We start from the raw sequence: 21,089 nt of genomic DNA, 5'->3' as shown, positions 1-21,089 counted from the left end.
CCAGAGACATCGATTTAGGTATTTGCCTTACTGTCCACACGGCCTTGATTATGAAGAGTCAAAGGCAGACACATCTGCTCAATTCTTGGTATCAGACATCCCTCAAAGCTTAAGCCTTGGCAAGAATTAAAACAAAACACGTCCAGCGCAATATAGAAGTCGCCTGCAGCAACGGACTTTTATTAAAAACCCGAAAAGGAACGAAAACATTTCCATCCAGGCCCTTCTCCGTTCCTAATTAAAGCCAATGGTTCAGATAAAGGACACGAATTCCCCTTAACTCTGTCCCTTCCCTACCAGTGTTTTGTTCAGGGTTGTTGTTGTTGTTTTAAAGCACGATTTATACTTTAATAGGCCGACCTAAAACGTTTTCCCTTTTGCGTATACCAGCAGCGTCAAAGAACCGATGAGAAATTTAAATTTAAAAAATAAAAACACAGGCTTGGGGAGGAAGAAAAACGAAATCGTTATACAAAACCACCAGTTGTCACAAAGGTAAAAAAACAAAACGCCGTTGCTTCTCTCGGCTCCCAATGTGAGTTCTTTCTTTGAGCATTGAAAAATAAACACTCAAGAAATCCCCACACACACACTCAAAAGAAAAGAAAACCAAGAGAGAGAGAGAGAGAGAAAGCAGCACAGCTGGAAAACTTGCCTTTGTTATGGAGACAAGAATTGAATGTGTGTTTTAATTTTTTTAAACAAAAATCTGGAGAGAGAAAAAGGTACACCTTATCCCCCCCCCCCCCAAGTTGAATCTGTTAAGGGCTCAGACAAGCACGGGCATTAACCGAAGGGTCCCTCCATGAGGCGCGATACTTTAAAAAAAGACGAACAAATCCAAGACACAAAATATATTAAATATATATATCATGGCATTTCATAGAACCGTAGCATTTTTACGCTCCGAGGGTTCCCCAGAGGTCATTTAGTCCAACCCTGGCTCAATGGAGGAAAATATCATACATGTAATTCAACCGCGGCAGTTCAAAAGTTCATGGCGGTCAGTTGCCGTACCCTCCTCCGGGCGTATCGGAGGCCGCCGTCCAACCGGCCCTCAGGCACGGCCTTCAGATGCAGGCCGGGGAAGTGCTGATGTTGCAAACGGACAGGTGTCGGCTGCTTCCGCCCTCTTTGGGGTACTTGGGGAAATCATCGGCTTTGCAGAGGATGTACCGCAAGACGATCTTGCGAAACGTGAACCGGAAATCCCGGATCCTGTAGGCATAAATGATGGGGTTGATGACCGAGTTGGCGTGAGAAAGGACAATGGTCGTGTTCATGATCCAGGGGTGTTTCTTCTTGGAGAGCTGCGGCTGGAAGAGGGTGAAGCAGTTCACGATGTGAAGCGGCAGCCAACAGACGGCGAAGAACCCCACAATGATGGCCAGCGACTTCGCCGCGTTGACCTCCTTCTGCAGCGTCGTGCGGGACTTGCCCAGCAGTTCCATCTGCCGCAGCTGCTTGCACGCCACCGCGAAGATCTTGACGTAGATGACCAGCATGAGGAGTAGGGGCAGCAGGACGCAGCCGAAGAAGTTGAAGTACACCATGTACTGCATGGGGACCACGCTCTCAAATTGGCATTCGAAGAGGCAGGGCCCCGTGACGTTCGTGCAGTTCTTGGCGACCTCGTCCCGCATGTTCCAACCCATCAGCGGCGTCAGGCCGATGCCGAACGAGAGGATCCAGAGGACGGCGATGAGGCCACGGGCCCGCTTCCCCGTCACGAGGCTCTTGTACCTGCGGACGGAAAGGACCCAGGGTTAAGGGGGACATCCAGGTGCGAGGATTTTAAACCGAGGTCGCCCGTAATCGTCTTCTCAAATGTCCCTCGTGAACTCCTTTGACCACAGGGGCAGGACGGGTTAATGCCACAAAGGTTACAGGGAGGCGAAGCTGCAGAACACCAGGTCCCCGGGACAAATTCGGTACCAGGTATCCCCAGGTTACAACCCCTCTTAGACTCACCTTCCCTGCGTAATTTATTTTGATCGAGGGGCTAGTATGTGCCTAGTCTCCTCCTCCTCCTCCTCCCACACGCCTTATCCTGACACCTCTCTGGCTTCCGAGCGCCGCAGGAATTGCCTGCCAATCTTACACGTCAGCGAAAGGCTTATTTCTCAAGATCTACCAGAGCGGTTTTGTGCATTTCTGTTTTAAACCGAAGCTTGAGCAGTGCAGATGTGCAGAAATTTTTGAAACTTGGAAAACGTTCAGAGCTTGAGCTTTAAGAGTAATTCATTTCCTCTGCGCCAAACAAGCAGGGCAGCCCCTCCGTTGAGGAGGAGGATGGACAGCCCTGCCCGGCCAATCAACGTGGCATGAAGGTGGTCCCTGGGCGCAGCCATGCGGTTAGACTCGCCACCAGTTGGGAGGGGGAAGGAGACGGAGGCGGCCAATTGGGGTGTGCAGGGGATGGAGGGGGGGCTTTACTGTATGCACATTTCAGAGGGGCGGATTCACTCTGGATGATCCACATTTGCATCACTCAAAAAAGCAGGAAAAGAAGAGGACTTTTTGATGCATCCCAAAAATAAGGTTTCAGCCACTCAACCCCCTATCGATACCCGGAGACTGCCGAGCAGAGTTTCCGACTTCTGCCCCATCCGTTTGCCTGACTACGCCATGCGGTATTTGTGGAACAGGCGGATTCCCCCCTCCCATGAGACAAGCGTTTCCTGAAGTCCTGCCCCAAGACTTTGCTGGTCGTCTAGTGGCAACCAACCCTGGGCCCTGTGAACCAACCAACCCCATGCTGGAGAACGTCAGATGAATACATAAGCATCTTCTCCGCTTCCTAAGAAAGAAAGCCCCAAACTTGGGTCGCCCAGTGTCCTGCTTCTGGCAGAGGACAGCAGAGATGCGAGGAACGATATGGTTTGTTCACTGCCTCTGATCTATTTCCACCACTCTCACGCAGCTTGATTTCTCCCAATGTTTTCACACCTCCACGTTTCCCCCCCCCCCCCCAGTCCGGAGATTGTGCCAAGGCCGCCTGAGTCCACCAAACGCACCCACGAAGTGGTCCCAACCGTGGCCGCGCATTCACCAAGCCCATCCTGTTTTCCAGCAGGGGAAAGCGGTGGCGCTGACCCTGGTCATGTTCACAGCCAACTCTCCCCCGCGAACGCACGGGCCCTCCACCTCTGTTCTCCCCACTGTGGGAAAGAGGAGAGCAGCAGGGTTTCAGCAGAGGACAATGGAGGGATGTCAGGAGCAGCGGGGGGCGGACGCGTGACCTTGGCTGAGGAGGGGGCCGTGGAGGAGAACCGAGCCAACATTTCCCTCCCCAGATTCCTCAGTTCCCAAGAAGTCCATGTCAACGGACGTGGCAGGCCATGGGTCCCATGTCCAGCCACTCCCCACTAAATATTATCCTATTTTTATTCTGAGACATCAAAGGTGTCCTGCGCAATCCTCCCTTTCCCCCTGCGCTTTTCTAGCCTCACAACAACCCTGCGAGGTGGGCTAGGCCAAGAGACGGCGACTCTAGGAGCAGCATGACAAAGTGGGGATTTGAACCCAGGTTGTCTCACTCCTAGCCCAGACACTATACCAGTGCCCCACACTTGTCAGACTGCAGCTTCCAACACCCCCAGCTAGCATGGCCCGAGGTCAGGAATGCTGGGAGTTGTAGTCCGAAACACATCAAGAAACCAAGTTGAGAGAGGCTGCTCTACCCGCTAGACCGCATAACTCTTCCACATCTCAGTCTGTTGCAGTTGGCCTAGAGCAGCTGTTGCGACAAGAATTCTGCCCGCTGGTTGACTGTATACCAAATATAAATAAATAAGAGTCTGTAGCAGAAAAGATGTAAAATGGTTTCCCTCCCATTGTAACCCCCCAAATCTCATCCAGATTAAGAGCTTTGGGGTTTTGCAGAAGATGATAAAGAAGTCGTCGGTGGGGATTCCACCGAACAATGACTTCCAGACTTCCGTAATTGCGATTGGAATTCCTTCTATTTTCGATGTCCGAGCGGTGCGTGCCGTCGCTTGCTCAGCCCAAACTGCACCACCGATACACAAAGAGGGAGGTATTGTATCGGCAGGCGGGGCGGGAGGGCACCCGAGGTTTGTGGAAGTACAAAAGGCCGAAGAGGAGTGGGGAAACCCTCGAAGCGGCTAAACGAGGTTGGCAGCGGGGATAGGAAAATGGGATAGTACTGGAATGGTATCTCTGTATGAGGGCATGGCTGGCTGGCTGGCTGGATAGCTGAACAGAAGCACTTTACACTGCAGCGTGATGTTGCAGGCCCACCCAGAAGGAAGCCCAAAGAGGATCAAAACAGGTTAGACAGTTGTTTAAGTGTATAGCAGAGTTGCACCGACAGAAATGGAAAAAGAGCAGAGCTTTTTCATTACAACACCCTTTAACTGGGGAGGAAGGGAGAACGTATCAGAATATAAAAACAGTCAAATTATGGCTCTTCCGCCCCATCACACACAGGGGAAAGTGTCTCTCTCCACCCCCCAACATGCACACGCCACAAAGGAGCCCATTCTGCTATTTATTTGAATTTCTATTTAGTATCCTTCCCTGTTTGGTTTTTTAATTCAAGGGTATGAATGGGTCTCGGCATTCTCCTTCTGCGTCTCCAGACTCCCATGGAAACGGAACGACACTGCTTAGTTAGAATTTCATGCCTGAAATAGGGTGATGGAAGATTTTTTATAGAGAGACAGCAATCACCTCTGCTGACTTTTTTTTTTTTAAGACACGTACTTCCTGGCCACTGCGACCCACTCGAGCAAGGTGCCACCCTTGCAGGATGTGAGCTGCCCCAGCGAGCTTTGCACGACCTGAGCGTCCTCGCAAGCCGAGGGCCCGCTTTGCTGAACCTGAGCCGCCAGCTCCTGAAGCCAAGTTAAGATTGCGCATGTGCCGACCGGGAGAAAGGGTCTAACTCAGAACTTGCAGACCCCGGAAAACCTCAAATTGAGCCATGTGGCTGAAGCCTTCCAGGGAGAATTTAGAATAGTAGGACGCTCCCTCGAAATGTGGACAAAAGATAAATTTTCACAGTTTTCTGGGATTTAGCATCAGCATAGCTGGACTGGAGGAGAGGGGGGGCAGCAACCTCCAGATTCAGGAAGTCAAACTCTGCAGGAGCCTGGAAGCTCCTTGCAGGCAGAGACCTGCTGTTTTGCCCTTATGCTGCAACACACCATACACCGATGAAACTGCCCACGCAGCAGAAACTACCCAAAGGGGACGTGATATTAATCTCTGGAAGGAAACAGAACGGGCTCTCCGTTTACATGCAACCCTGCGTGACCATTTTCCTGAACTAGGTTCTTGTCTCTGGATGGGATCAGTGAGGTAAACCGACAGACCATGGTGCGCAGCTCCGCTAAGCCCAGAAAGCAGCGAGAGACGGACATCTGTAGGTGCGGTGGCAGCGGCTAAGTCCGGAGAATTACTTTAACCGTAGTAATTGAGAATTGGAGGCCGGGATAGAGAAGCCCTGGCCCTGGTCCTCTCTCTCCTGTCTCCCTGTGTTTTCTGCATCCGGTACAGCCGATAATGGACCACACCGACACACAATCTCATTCCTGGAGGCCAGAAGTTCTTCTCTCCCTGATGCACTTAAAAAACGCTCAAATATTAATGCGCCCCCAAAGAGCACTCCGGCGCTCTTTGGCCACGTGTCCCTCCACATCAATCAATCAATCAATTATTGATCCGGCCATTAACACAACAAAGGCGTCTCGGGAAACTTTGTTTATCTGCTTGCAGGGCGGTGAATAATTCATGCTCAAAGTTGGGCGTCTTTTTTAAAATTATTTTTCCGGTTTGCTGGTTCGCTCGACAAGCTTTCAGGGACATTTTGTCACCTTGCGTGTTGCGGTTTTAATTTTCTGTGAACTGCTGGCTGCGGTGCGGTATAGAAATGAAGCAGACAAACACATAAATCATTTCGCAATAAACCGGCGAGCGGGTTGAAGCATTTCACAGATTAACGGATAACCGAGGCTGAGACAGAATCGACGTAGAAACGTTCACCTGTTCCGGAGGCCCCGTTACAGAGGGAGACAAGCAGAAGCATTTGAAAATAGCTCCGTGGAAGCCGGTAGCCAATGGTCAGATTAATTAGCCCACGCTTCACGAAACCATAACCTTTTCAGAGGGTTCAAAACGTAGTTGCTATCTCAGTAACTCTGCTCACATACACTGCAATTCTTCCACTGTTCTTGACATACATTATCCCAGTCATCCTTAGAACACGCTTTGCCTTAAAAGGTAGACCAGGGTTATTATTAGGGCTGTGCATGGAATCCCACCCCACCCCGAACCGATCCGCACCCGATCCGCAAATTCCAGATCGGGCCTGCTCCACCCTGCGTCGATCTGCCTACAGGCCGCTCTGCTCTGCTGTGGAGCTCCGGCTCCAAATTGGAGTTCCACAGCGCTGCCGGCACCACCAGGTAAGACCCCCCTCCCTCCTCCCCCCTTACCTATGTTTGTCTGCGGCTGCTTCAACTGAGCCCGAGGACTCAAACAGGAAGACCAGGCCGCAGCTGCGACCTGGTCTTCCAGTTTGAGTCCTCGGGCTCAGTTGAAGCTGCTGCCGGAACACAGAAGCAGGTAAGCCCCCCTCCCTCTGCCCCCTTACCTGGCTCTGCCGCACGGTCCGTTGCCGCACGGACTGTGGCAGTGCAAGGTAAGCCCCCACTTACCTTTTTTTCAGAGCTCCAGATCGAGGCGAAGGATCTGCTTGGTCTCGATCCTCTTCGCCTCGATCCACAGCCCCCCCGACCCGCTTCATCTCCGCCTTTGTCAGGGGCAAATCAGGCCGCCTCGCTATTGCTTCTACACTCCGATGTGAAGTGGAGGACAGCCCTAGTTATTATCCCCCAACACAGATGGAGAGACTGAGGCTGGGAGCAGAAATGCACAATCTGGCCCCACCTGGTTTCCAAATCACACCTCAACCAAAAATCCTTAGATGTTCCCCCCCCCATCCAGCTTTCCCCCCATTCTACAATGTTGCAATACTTATCCTAAGGCTGAATTAATGGGTGTAAGAACTTGAAGCTCAAACCTGTGGGTATTTGGGGGCACGTGCCCCGTCGTCCCCATTACCTGCCTCATTTTGCCTTCGCCCCACCCATCCCAAGTCCTTCTCCAAAATGACGTTCAGCCCTCGGACTAAAAGAGGTTGAAAGCCCTGAGAGGAGAAGTTTGTACACGCTCGGGTCATCTCGAGGCCAACAGTTATCCCAAATACAAACGAGTCATTTTCAAAACCTTGCGTCCACCTCCCTAATCGAAGCATCTCGCTGAACGGGTTCTGCCGCCCGCAATGGCAGCTCGGCTGCCCAGCTGCACCTTCAGGAGATGTTCTCCGTGGCCATTTCAAGTGTTTCTGTTTGCAGAAGGTTGTGAGTATTAGGTACAGTTGCAGAATTTGCTGCAGAATCTCGAATCCCCCCCCCATCTGTGTATGTGCAAAGCAGCTTTTAAAATTAAGGTTGCAAATTTAAGGGTTAACTTTTGCACAGGACTAAGGTTTACACACACACATACACACACACACACACATACAAAATCCTACAACTCCCAGCATGCTCCCAGCCAGACATGCATAGGACTGTAGGACAATTGTCACACAGAGGAGGGCCAGGATCTCTTCTTGATCCTCCCAGAGTGCAGGACACGGAATAACGGGCTCAAGTTACAGGAAGCCAGATTCCGGCTGGACATCAGGAAAAACTTCCTGACTGTCAGAGCAGTACGACAATGGAACCAATGACCTAGGGAGGTTGTGGGCTCTCCCACACTGGAGTCCTTCAAGAGGCAGCTGGACAGCCATCTGTCAGGGATGCTTTAGGGTGGATCCCTGCATTGAGCAGGGGGTTGGACTCGATGGCCTTGTAGGCCCCTTCCAACTCTGCTATTCTATGATTCTATGACCTTTTTCTGTCTAAACATTCATAGGATTGCAGTCATAGGACCTTAAAACAGAAGCAAGGAGTTATCATTTAAACACACACACACACCAGTTTAAAACAACAGCTGATAAAAACCAAATCCAAAATCACCAGGCCGAAAAGCCAGACACCCCAGTTGTCGTATTTTTAATTTTTGAAAGTGGGTTTCTAGACCTCATAGTTTGAAAAGCGTGAGCCAACGCACGGTTAAAAACACACACACAAAAAGCACACCTTTATGGGTTTTTTTTAATTTTGAGCACCTCTGATATAAATTCTGGAGGCGAGTTTTATTTTCCAAAAGTTAAGGAAGGGGCAACGGGACGGGCATAGTGAGGGGTCATTTATCAGTTTAGGGAAATTCTTACAGTTTTTGAGTGGTGATGCAGGTTTTTCAGAAAATTTATAATTGGATTTTTTTCCCCTATTAGGGTAAATATGGTAATTTGCATACGGCAATTTTCAGTTTGCATCGGAAAATTTCCTGATGTCCTGAGGAATGATCTAATTCGGCATGTTTATTTTACTTGTATTTAGTAAATAACAAAACTTTTTTTAAAAAATGAAACTTTTTTGTCCCAATACACCACAACTATTTGACCTCAAATGTTTAAGGGGGGAAATGGAAGCACGCTTAATGTGATTTAAGCAGACATTTTTATTGGAATACTTGTAAAAATTCAACTGCGTGCACTTCCCTTACATTTATTTAAGTTTATGGGGAAACAAGCCATATGTATGTAACACGCGAATGCATTTTAGCAACCCCCAAAAACTGGATAGAGTTCAAACTGCTCAGAGCTCAGAGTTCCACGTCCTTGCTAGGGATAATTACCCAAAAAATATTAATCGCAACGGGAAAACTGCCATTGTATATGCACGTGGTAGTCCATTCATTGCTACTAATGCACTCATGAAACCGGAGATTTTCCACGGAAAATTAAGTGCTGAAAAAATGTCCACCCAACATCACCCGCTTTCCCAACTGCCAGTTGTTTGGTAGGGTTGGGGCAGTTCCCGCCCCGCCCCGCCCCCCCCCATATTAAAAGACTGAAATGCATATCCTACAGTGTAGCTACAGGCAGTAAGAGCTCTAGAGTGCAATCCTATGCATGTTTAGACAGAAAAAAGTCCCACAACTGTGTTGTAGGACTTTTTCCCCCTGTCTAAATATGCATAGGATTGTAGGACTTTTTCTGTCTAGACATGCATAATATTGTAGGACGGTTTCTGTTTGGACATGCATAGGATTGTAGGACGGTTTCTGTCTGGACATGCACAGGATTGTGCCCTTATCCTGAAATATGCCAGCATTTTTTTCCAAGTGTTGCCCCTCCCCTTCTGCCTTTAAGCCCCGCCTACCCACACAAGGTGGCCCCCGAGGGGGTCTCCAAAATGGGATTCAGCCCCTGGGCTGAGAGAGATCCAGCTACCCTGCATTAAACACTATTATCTCTTAGTCTTCTTGTCATCGTTTTCCCCGGTTTAGAAACAGCAGCGTTGGAGAAGTAGGTTTCGCATTTCATTTCATAATCGCAGGAAATTCTATGATTCATTGCCATAGGAAACTCCTGGAAGACGTGGCTAAGATGCTATAGTTTCCACCATTATTATTCAGCATTATTATTTATTATGAATTGAATTTATTATTTATTACGTTTCTATACTGCCCAATAGCCGGATCTCTCCTATTTATCCTTGTCACTGAACTATTTGTTAATTTGCATCCAGGCAGGGGCAGCGGAGGTCATTTCTCAGCTCATAACGGTAGGAAACTCTAACCCAACCCGAAGCTGAGTTCTCCGAAGTTGCAGCGCGTGTAGCTGGTTACAGCCCACGCCCGGGGGCATCTCGTGGGTTGATAAAACCGGCAGCTACAAAGAAAAGGGGGGGAAAGAATCTGCTCAAACGTACTTCCTTGCCTCGTGCTCTGTCTGCTACAAACACACCCCCAACAGAAAGCTTGATTCAAAAACGCCTCCGTTGACTCAAAGATGAGTCATTTCCGAGCCCATGAAAGGTCAACAGGGTTTTAAGCAGCACGTGGTTTGGCTCGCTTACCTGAGTCTTTTGGTGTTTAGAGTCCTCACGGCCAGAAGGGGCGGCTTAATAGTCCCATTCCTAAATTAGTTTTTCCCAATCTCCTCTCCCCCTGATTTGTTGGGCTGGCTGGGAATGATGGAGTTGCATTCCATCAGCTTCGGGGTTGCAATCCAAACAGCTTCGGAGTTGCAATCCAACTATGTACCATGTTAAATTGCACTTAGTGTACAAATATATCAAAAGATTTTCTAATAGCCCCAACTAGGAAAACAGAAGTGGATAATGCCCACTTAAGGCCACGACCCTAAACCCTCTTAGAAAGGAATAAGCCCCACTGAACCCAGTGGGGCTGACTTCCGAGGAAGCCTGCCTGGGATGTCGACGGAGCACAAACGCTGTAGTCAAGAAGGCACAAAGCTTGGCTTGGAAATTATTTTGACTCTGAAACACTTGTAAAGCAACCGCCCACCCTAATCAGGGGCCCCTCCAGCTGTGTTGGACTGCAGTTCCTATCATCCCCATGCTGGCTATAATGATGGGAGTTCATAGAATCATAGAATCATAGAATAGCAGAGTTGGAAGGGGCCTACAAGGCCATCGAGTCCAACCCCCTGCTCAATGCAGGAATCCACCCTAAAGCATCCCTGACAGATGGTTGTCCAGCTGCCTCTTGAATGCCTCTAGTGTGGGAGAGCCCACAACCTCCCTAGGTAGCTGATTCCATTGTCGCACTGCTCTAACAGTCAGGAAGTTTTTCCTGATGTCCAGCCGGAATCTGGCTTCCTGTAACTTGAGCCCGTTATTCCGTGTCCTGCACTCTGGGAGGATCGAGAAGAGATCCTGGCCCTCCTCTGTGTGACAACCTTTTAAGTATTTGAAGACTGCTATCATGTCTCCCCTCAATCTTCTCTTCTCCAGGCTAAACATGCCCAGTTCTTTCAGTCTCTCTTCATAGGGCTTTGTTTCTAGACCTCTGATCATCCTGGTTGCCCTCTTCTGAACACGCTCCAGCTTGTCTGCGTCCTTCTTGAATTGTGGAGCCCAGAACTGGACGCAATACTCTAGATGAGGCCTAACCAGGGCCGAATAGAGAGGAACCAGTACCTCACGTGATTTGGAAGCTATACTTCTATTAATGCAGCCCAAAATAGCATTTGCCTTTCTTGCAGCCATATCGCACTGTTGGCTCCTATTCAGCTTGTGATCTAACAATTCCAAGCTCTGACACATCTGGAGAGGCCACGGCTGGAGGGAAAAGGTCTTTTGAAGAGAGTTTCACAGCAACCGTTTTCTGCACCTTGTTTAGATTTTTGGAGGAGGAAAACGGAAGGGCACGGAAAACGCAGCGTCCTAATTTTAGCATCCCCAAAGAGCTGTGGGTGCTAGATGTCCTGATATTTCCCAGGGGTAATTTTCTGGACAAATAAGTCAGCTACAACTTGGAAACTGACCAGTCAGAGTTAAGGCTGTATCCGTTTCCTTCGGTTATGCCAGCTTTCCCTGACCTGATGCTTTCCAGATGTCTTTGACTGCAATTCCCATCATCCCCAGCCAGCACGGGGATGATAGGGGTTGCAATCCGACACATCTGGAGGGCAGCAGGTTGGGGAGGGCTGGCGACACGTAAATTTTTGTGAAACAATCAGTTTTTAGGAGTGAAAAGTGCTCCAATAGAAATAAATATGTCTGTCTGTGTATCTTCCAAAAAAAAATGTCAGACGAGCCCTGAGGCTGGATCAGGTCAAGAGTCCAGCATTCAGTTCACACAGGGGCCAAGCAGCTGCCCACAAGCAGGACACGAGTGCAACAGCACCCTCCCGCCCATGTTCCCCAGCCACACCAAATGTTTCCGCCCCCACATTTCCACTTGGATAAGATCTCTCCAGATACACCAGCACTGCAAGGCAAAAGAGTTGGAAGAAGGCCCGAAAATGGCAGACCAACACAATGGGTGACACATAAACCTGGTTCGCACATAACAACCCAAAGTATGGGTTGAGTGTGAGTCATTGTTGAATCGTGGGTTGTCATTATGTTCAAACCCTGCGTTACAGTTTAACTATGGGTTAACTATGAACAATCCAGGAAGAGAATCCATGGTTTGTTGATGGGCTGTGAGCTCTGCCTTGTTCGTGCTTAACAATCCATACTTAAACCCCAGAGTACGGGCTCAGTGTCAGTTGTGTATGGGTTGTTGTTGAATCATGGGTTTTCATTACGTGCAAACCCTGCACTATGGTTTAAGTACGGCTTGTTAACCAGTTGTGAACCCAGAGTTCACAACCCAATAACAAACCATGGGCTCTCTTCCTGGGTTGTTCATGGTCATAAACCCATAATTAAACCATAGTGCAAGGTGTACACATAACAACCCACGATTCAAAGACAACCCATGATTCAACACATACTCCGGCTTGTCGCTACGTGTGAACCAGGCCATCAAGTCAAAGGCAGCCTGGCAGCCCTGGGTTGAGGCTTGCTGGGTCCTCAGCTGGGCATGCACATGGTTACACATGTTGATTTGATGATGATTTACTTTAAAAAGTAAATGATGATTTACTTTTAAATGTTTACTGTTTTAACTTTTGTAAACCGCCCAGAGAGCTTTGGCTATGGGGCGGTATATAAATGTAATAAATAAATACATAAATAAATAAATAAATAAAGTTACGCTTTCCTACAACAAAACAATGTTTACGTCCGTTAACATCTGTAGTGTCAAGGCAGTAGACAAACTCCATTTTATTCCCGCCATCATGCCACACGCTGCAATTTAAGTATGTCGAAAACGCAACCCTGCCCGTGCCTTGGGTTTAAAAACCGCCATGTGCTCAGAGCTTAAAAACTGCCCGTTCTCAGGGTTTGTTTGCTTTTAAAATCAGGGCTGGCAAACGGGTTTCATTTGCGCGCTTCTTGTTCAAAGAGGTGAGAAATGTAAAAAGAGTTATGGAACACGGAATGGCATTGACGGAGGGTGGGCGGGGGAGAAACGAAGTGCTAGCTGTGTGCTTCCCAACTGAACTAATCCATAAATCCAGGGTCCAAAGTTTCACCATCATGCTACTGCGGGCGCTGGAGAACTCCGCTGTTCATTAATGTAAGAATTAAAATATGGGTCTACCAGCTTTCCAGGAAGTTCAGAGCCATTTGCAGTAACTACACACCCAAACGGACAAGCTGATCCCACATTGTAAAAACATCAGAACCTCAGAAGAGCCCTGAGGCTGGATCAGACCCAGGGTCCATCCAGTCCAGCGCTCTGTTCACACAGGGGCCCACCAGCCTTCGGCCAGGGATCCACAAGCAAGACTTGAGTGCCAGAGCACCCTCCCACCCATGTTCCCCAGCAACTAGTGTATATAGGCTTACTGCCTTGTTTAGGAGGCCCAGTACCTTCCAGGAAATGGGTTTTCAGGATGGAGTTACCTTCTTTATCTTTACTTATCTTCACACCCAAGCTATTGCTACATATTATTTGTTTATTTATCGCACTGCTATCCCATCTTTTTACCTCAGTGTCCATAGAGGCAGGTCAGGCTGAGCGTCTGTGACTGGCCCAAAGTCACCCAGTGAGCTTCCAAGTGGAGACTAGAACCCGGATCTCCCACACTAGAGGCCTTCAAGAGGCAGCTGGACAACCATCTGTCAGGGATGCTTTAGGGTGGATTCCTGCATGGAGCAGGGGGTTGGACTCGATGGCCTTGTAGGACCCTTCCAACTCTGCTATTCTTTGATTCTATGACTCCCAGTCCGACACTCTAACCACTACACAACACTACATTGGCACGGGCTTTCCAGTCCTATTAAGGGGTCTTGGTTGGCCTGTGTCCTTGGACCACCCTCAAACTCTGCCCCACGGCCTTTTGCAAGGACTATCTCCCCCCAACCCAGACTGGGCAAGTGAGGTCACACCACACAAGTAGCCGAAATGGGACGCGACGCGACCGTTGGAATTTCAACCCCTGTCCGCTGTCCCGCAAGGATCAATGGTAGCCTGCAACCCAAACGTTTGCAAAATTGATCCATCAGTAAATTAACCCACTGTAATCTGGGGAGAGAAGACAAATTTGCTGATCTATCCTCCGCAGAGAAAGTTTCGTTTTTGCTGAAAGGAAAGGTTCGTTTTTGCACTCTTCACCTTTTCTTTTCTTTTCCTAACGGAGGGGTTTCAAAGGAAATCGCACCGCGGTGGCGCCCCACACCTGCCTGACTGCGGCGTTCGCTTTCTTGCCTCCTAACCCCAAAACAGCGTTCTTAGGTGTTCAAAGGAAAACACTGGTGTGGGTAAACCCAAGGCTCATTTTCTCCATGAACTATTTGCGTGCTTTACCTGTGGAACTCCTGGCTGCAATGTATACTGTTCGCACAGTGGCCATCCAGAACTTAAGAGCGCCCTTTCAGCGGCACGCCAGATCTTTAATGAAGTTGAGATCCCAGTCCAGCACAAGCTGACAACCCGTTTCCAACTTAGGAGAAGTGTCCTCCTGTCTTGTCTCTCATCCATGCTAACGACTACTAGGGTGGCGGGGAAAGGGCTCTTAAAGATCAATATGAGGCAGTCCCCGGATTCAAATTCAACCATCTAAAAGACACGACACAAAAGGAAAAGCGATGGGGAGGGAGGAGGAAAAATGTGCACCCAGGTTTAGAAGAACTAAGGTTCTTCTAACAAGAACTTGCATGCAGTCAAAGGAAAAGAAGTGTCAAAAGGCTGGAATAGATTTTAATTTGCTCTCACTCTCTTTTATCCCTGCCAACATTTAAAAGGAAAAGAAAAAAGGCTCTCAAAAGATCAATATGAGACAGTCCCTGGCATCAGATTTCTGTGCACAAAGCCAGGGCTCTACCACGGAGCTGTGATCCCAGAAATAAAGTAAAATTCTACTCCTCATTGTTCTGAATGTGTCTAAAAAGCAGGCAGGTAGAAGTATTTCAATCGGTGAATGAATGAATGAAAACAACACTTTTCATTACTGATGGGTAAAATATACGGGCGATTTCTGAACTGGTTTTCCCGTTTTCCTAGCAATTCTGTTCGGTAGCCGCGGGCTTTCTTCTACAAAACCCCAAAAGCTGGCCCTGTTCAGCAATGACAGGTTTTTTAGCCTTCTGGGGAAGTGATGCAACGTCTTGTCTCTTACGTTTCCACTGGAGAAACAGATCAACAAATACTGTAAGAATGCAAGATTGCACACAACTACCCAGGACAAACGCAGCTCCTTTCCTTGAACTCTGTGCAAAACCATCTTGGAAGAACTCCTGAAGCGTCTTCAGAACTAGAGACTGGGTGTGATTTTTTTTCATGCCTGCATCCCAGAATCTTTTTACCCTGAAAAACAGGGTAAAAAACACAACACTTTCAGCAAATAAACAACCCTTGTTCCAAGTCCTCTGTGTCTCTAAACTCATCTGCTGTCGTCGACCACACAGACAGAGCGACTTCTCTTTCCTCTTCCCAAAAGCACCCCATTGAACAAGACGCTGTGAGTGGAAAGTCGCAAAGAGGTTCTCTTTTTTCTACAGCTGCCAGATTTTCCTCTGCACCGGGGCTCCTCCACCACGAAGCAGCCCTTTAGCAGCTCTTCAAATAAGAAAGAGAAAGTTCTTCTGGCTGCTGCGAACCAGCTTTTTGGCAACCCAGGGCCCTCTACGTGTGTCGGACTACAATGCCCATCAACCTCCTGGAGATGATGGGAGTTGCAGTCCCATGCATGGAAGAGACTCATCCCAAGATGCTGGAACAAAGATTGTATTTGTTAAAAAGAAAAAGAAAGAAAGAAAGAAAGAAAGAAAGCCTGTTTTGGCCTGTTTATGTACTTTAAGGCCTTTTTCGTGCGGTTACAAAAACGCCTCTCAGTCCTACCTAGAGTAGACCCATTGAAAGGAGTGGGCTTTAGTTAAGTCCCATTCATTTCAATGGGCGTACTCTAAATAAGTTGGGGTTTACCCATTATTGCAGAGATCTCTGCAGACATTTCTAATAAATCCTCAAAGAAGGCCTTCAAATACAAATTGTCCAAAACGCATCAGGCTTTTAAACGAATACAATTGTCGTTCATGGGTCTCTTGACGTGAGTCTCTTCCGTTTGTGGCTCCATTTGGGTGCAAGTTGGCATCCAGGGCCAACACTTGGGTGGCACGCGTGTGCGCGTTTAACACCATTGTGACTATTTTGTTGTTCAAGTCCCCCAATGTGGGGCCGCAGCAACTGCTGTTAAAAGAACAGGATAATTTGCAAGCGATGACCAACCTCTCCATAAAGGTGGGTGGAAGGAGAGATAAACACTTCCTTTGGGAATTGAGGGCACATCGCGCCCTGCAGAGGCACTGCTGTGAAGTTGGCAACGCTCCATGGAGGGACGGGCGGAGACGGGGCTTGGCGGAAAGCAAGGAAAAGGCGTGGTAGGGATTTAGAGCGCCAGCATAGAATCATAGAATAGCAGAGTTGGAAGGGGCCTACAAGGCCATCGAGTCCAACCCCCTGCTCAATGCAGGAATCCACCCTAAAGCATCCCTGACAGATGGCTGTCCAGCTGCCTCTTGAATGCCTCTAGTGTGGGAGAGCCCACAACCTCCCTAGGTAACTGATTCCACCGTCGCACTGCTTTTTCCTGATGTCCAGCCGGAATCTGGCTTCCTTTAACTTGAGCCCGTTATTCCGTGTCCTGCACTCTGGGAGGATCAAGAAGAGATCCTGGCCCTCCTCTGTGTGACGGACCCGTGGACCGTTGGGTACGTTGCACTATCAAACCGAGGTGCCGGTCCTTTTTCAGCCTCGGGGGCCCGCATGCCAGCGGTGGGTGGAGCTGAAGGGGAGAGGGGCGGGGCCCATATATCCCAAAGACCGGCGTATTTTAGTTTGACAGTCTTCCCTTCCAGGAGACGCAGTTTGTCCGTTTAGAAACGGGGAGGGGCAGGCGGACTTAGCAAAAGCCAGGAAACCGTGAAAAGATCGGTGGTTGTGGGGAAAGGGGGCTGGGCTGGGGAAGAAGGCGGAGCTAGGGAAAGGGGGCGTGGTCATTTGTGGAACCCAAGCAGGCTGAAGGTTGCACGCCCCTGCTATCAAACACCGCGGGCATCAAGAAGAGCCTGCTGCATCAGACTGAAAGTCATCTAGTCTCGTATTCAGCTTTCAGTACTGGGCAATCAGTTGCCCAAGGGACAGCCCATGAGCCCAGCACAAAGGCATCCTGCCAAAACGGACACAGCCTCTGAATAAGGAGGTTCCACCCAAATGTTGGGACAAGCAAGAGCCCTGACCAGATTTCACCCTTTCCGCAAGTTTGAAAAAATCCCCCCCCCCCCCGGCTCTAAAATCCAACCATAAGTTAACGGCACCCGTGCAAAGGAGGATACCAGGAAGCAAAAGATATATATGTTAATTGGGGGAGGGAACTGTGGGGAAGCCAAGGTTCACAGAAGGTCCAAAAAATCTTAAGGGGGGGAGGAAATATAAGGAGGAGGTGATAAAACCCACAAGTAACCAAATGAGATTTAAACATGCTCAGTGGCTACAGAATACCATGTGGTATTTTTGCAGGGGGGACGGCTGGGTGTACAAATTAGGACATGGAATAGAGTTCATTAGGAAAGGGCATGGCTGACTGGCTGGCCTCTTGAACAGAATCCCTCCACGCTGCAACATTTTGTTGAGGTCCCTGCTCGTTGTAAGGCCGGCGGAGCCTTCCTGACACTAGGCCTCCGCTGTTTCTCGACGGATTGATTTATGGAAGGCAGGAGAGAAAGCTGTCATACCGCTCCGGCCCGCCAGCGGGAAAGAGCTAAAGGTACAACTCCCAGGAGATGTTTGCACGGAGGCCTCCACTTCGGGGCGAGAGAGAGGGCTCCTGCTGTGCAGGGGCTGGCCCGCTCTCTCCAGGCCTTCCCTCCGCCCCCAAATAGGACGTCAGGAAGACCACACACAAGGCCTCGAGCTACTTCCATGGCAGCCCTCCGTCGGAGACAGTGATACCTTTCACGCTCCCAGGCTAGGGGAAACCGTTTACGTTTGGGTTCAGGGGCACTCTTGGAACACCCCTGCAGGGTTTCACCTTGCCTAGTGTGAGAGGAGCCTGCCTCCCTGCTAGAACCTCTCTGCTCAAACGCACTCTACCTTGAATTACAATCTTCACTCACGGCTCACCCAACACCAACTCCACCAACACCCCAGGGAGAAATCAGCACAGGGGTGTGTGGAAATTTCGACTCCAGGGGCAGCCATTCCTGGATTAGAGCATGTACGAAACCCCTTCCCACAGACCGACACAGGCCCAGAGGTCATGCAGTGTAGTGGTTAGTGTGTCGAGCTAAGATTGGGAAGGGTTGGGTTCAAATCCTCACTCAATGGGTTGACTTTGGACCAGCTCCTCCCCCGCCTCTCTCTCTCACTTAATTTATCTCAATTGTATAAATGCTGCTATCATCATCATCATCATCATCAATCCAAGATGCTCAGTATGATATACACAGATCTCCCCTTTTATCTTCTCTACAGACCTGTTAGGTTCAGCAAAGAGAACGGGATGATGATAATAATAATCAGTAATAGTATCGTTATTAAAATTATAATAGTTTTCCCCGTTTTATTTTCTCAACAACCCTGAGAGAGCAATGCATAATATGATTATCACCATTATTATTCCAGATACCAAGGGCTCCTGCTTCTGTTCCTTTTGCTGGATCTCGCCATTTTGCTCGGATAACCCCGGGGCGGCTCGCGCACGGAGCAAGATGGAGGGAGCTGCTCCCCCCCACAACCCCCAGCTGCTTCAAGAATCCGGGGTGATCTTGGTAAACCCTTAACAACAGCCCCACAAGGTAGAAGAGCATTCATAGTTCTCCTCCCCATGCGAGGGTAAGAGAGGAAAGAGCCTCTCCCAGCATCCCCTCCTGAGTTCAGAACAGAGTTGAGGCTGTAACCCAGCCTACCTGGCCCAGAACCATGGGAATTGCAGTCCACTGATCCGGAAGGCACAAGGGGTTAGAGATTCTAAGGCACGGCTAAGAGACGCCGACCCCCTGGCCCTCCATGAATCAGCCGCCAGATTGAGCCTGAGTCTCTGCAAAGCGCAAGTCCCTTCCACAGTGTCGCCCTTTCATTGCCGCTTAAAGCACTGGCACTGAATCGGGGCCCTCCATACAATCTCCACCGCCTTCTGACACCCCTGCGGTGCCCATTTCACAGGCTAGAGAACTGAGGTTAAAAAAGAGAGAGAGAGTGGGGGGCATGGCTAAGAGAACCCGACCCAAGAGACCCATCCGTCTCTGTGTGGCCCTACAACACCCCTGGGAAGGAGAACATGCGTCGTCGTTTCCATGGGGTGAAACCCAGGCTGCTCCCTACGTCCCCCAAGGGACGTACCAACGCCAGCGGAGACTCCACGTGGTTCATTCAGCACCTGCGTGACTCATGGCTACCAGGGCTTACCTACTATGCTGGCCACTGAACAGGAACTTTGACTCAGTTGCCCAAGGCTATCTCTTCATCTTCAGACATCACTAGCGGAGAATTTAGGGGCAGACAACCTCCTTTCATGAAAAGGAGGGAACCCCGTAACACAGGATCGGAACCCACCCACCCAGCCTCTGAAGTTTGGGGCTACAACGCCCAGCATCCCCGACCCTTGGCCATGCTGGCTCGGGGGGACGGGGGACGGGAGTCAGAGCCCCAAGCGTCTGAAGGGCTACAGATCCAGGGCGTTGGGGAGAGCGCAAGAGTTCCAGGCGGCTCGAGCGAGCAAGCCAAGCCGCGCCTGGGAAGGAAACTCATCCCCCTCTTGGCCCGTACCTGAGCGGAACCTTGATAGCCATGTACCGGTCCACGGCCACAGCCAGTAAGCTGAAGATGGAGCTCTGGGTGAGGACCAGGACGAAGCAGGCCAGGAAGAGGCAGCAGTGGAAGTCCGTGTCCAGGCCCACGCTGATGGTGACGGCGAAGGGGATGGCCAGCAGCCCCACGGCGATGTCGGCCACGGCCAGCGAGACCAAGAAGTAGTTGGTGGCGTTCTTCAAGGTGCTGTTGATGGCCACCGCCCAGCACACCAGCACGTTGCCCGCGATGGACAGGACGGCGATGAGCAGCTCCACCGCTATGTAGCCCGAATCCATGCCGTGGGACGCCGGCGGAGAAGGGGGCGCCGTCATCGCGGGTCCGGGCCAGAGCGGCGGCCGGGGGCACTCCGGGAGAAGTAGTCGCCCGCTGGCAAGCAGGATGGCCCACCTCGCCTCGGCAGCTGTCATGGGGTGGCCAAGCAGGGCGCGCCCCGGGCGGCGGTCAGCCGGCACTGCCCTGGTGGCCGCTGGGCACCCCTTGGGCCATGGCGGAAGGCGGCAATCGCCCGGGGGAAAGTCGGTGCCACTAGGCGCGCTGGCCCGCGGGGAATGGCGGCGTGGGCTACCACTGCAGGGCAGAGGAGGCGCTTTCCTCCAAGCAGAAAGGACCGGGGAGTGAACTGGATGCCCTAGGCAAATGCAGACGAGCAGGAGGTCCCCGGAGGCCACGGGTTCGAGGCTGCCTGTCCCCACCCCACCCCAGTCAAGGCAGACCCCTTAATTTGGCCCTGAAAATGGGGTCAGCCAAATGCACCCCCCTTTTTGGGGGGCCAGGACTCGCCTGCAAACTCTCCGGAGCGCACCCGCTGCGGACTCGACCTGGCAACTTCTTCTCCCGCGGGTGGCCGCTTGCGCCTCTATATCAGCACATGGGGGAGGAGGGGCGGGGCTCCGGGCGGGGCTCGGCGCCCGGTTGGGCAAGCCGCGCTCGCCGGCCCCGCCCCTCCTTGCTTTTAGCCGTAGGGCTTCGATCCGAGGCGCATCAGCAATTCAGTCTTTTCTTCTTCTTCTTCTTCTTCTTCCCTTCCAGTGGAGGCTGGTGACTCCGGTTTCGGTGGGGCCATGAATCTCTCCTGGGTTTCGGTCAGAACTCTAAAGGATCGACCCAAAGTGCTAAGCCCGGTTTGGGGAGGCGGTTCAGCACTTTGGATGGCCCTGGATGGTTCCGACTGAAACCCAGAATGGATTCACTCCGCTTGGTTTCTCCCCGGCTTTTTTCCTTTCCTTTTCTCCTTGCTGGGCGAGGCGATGCAGGCGCCACGGTTTCGTAAGACAGAT

General features: G+C 50.4%; 1 protein-coding gene across 1 annotated transcript; it reads right to left on the bottom strand.

Annotated features, from left to right (window-relative positions):
• Positions 1-739: 739 nt before the first annotated feature.
• On the bottom strand, positions 740-20,191 carry ADORA2B (adenosine A2b receptor). The gene is made up of 2 exons (XM_063146453.1): positions 19,768-20,191; positions 740-1,743 (listed from the first exon to the last, which is right to left on the bottom strand). Exons 1-2 carry the CDS (start codon positions 20,121-20,123, stop codon positions 1,071-1,073), a joined length of 1,029 nt encoding a protein of 342 aa, XP_063002523.1. The 5' UTR covers positions 20,124-20,191; the 3' UTR covers positions 740-1,070.
• Positions 20,192-21,089: the final 898 nt, after the last annotated feature.

Source organism: Elgaria multicarinata, chromosome 22 (genome assembly GCF_023053635.1).
Source record: "Elgaria multicarinata webbii isolate HBS135686 ecotype San Diego chromosome 22, rElgMul1.1.pri, whole genome shotgun sequence".
Classification (NCBI taxonomy): Eukaryota; Metazoa; Chordata; class Lepidosauria; order Squamata; family Anguidae; genus Elgaria; species Elgaria multicarinata.
The sequence above is the reverse complement of the archived record's forward strand: the minus strand, read 5'-3'. Positions and strand labels throughout refer to the sequence as shown.

Coding starts and splice junctions, on each gene's coding strand:
- ADORA2B (XM_063146453.1), bottom strand. CDS start 20,123: ATGACGGCGCCCCCTTCTCCGCCGGCGTCCCACGGCATGGATTCGGGC. Junction 1,744..19,767: donor GCTATCAAGGTTCCGCTCAG/GTACGGGCCAAG, acceptor TTCCGTCCGCAG/GTACAAGAGCCTCGTGACGG.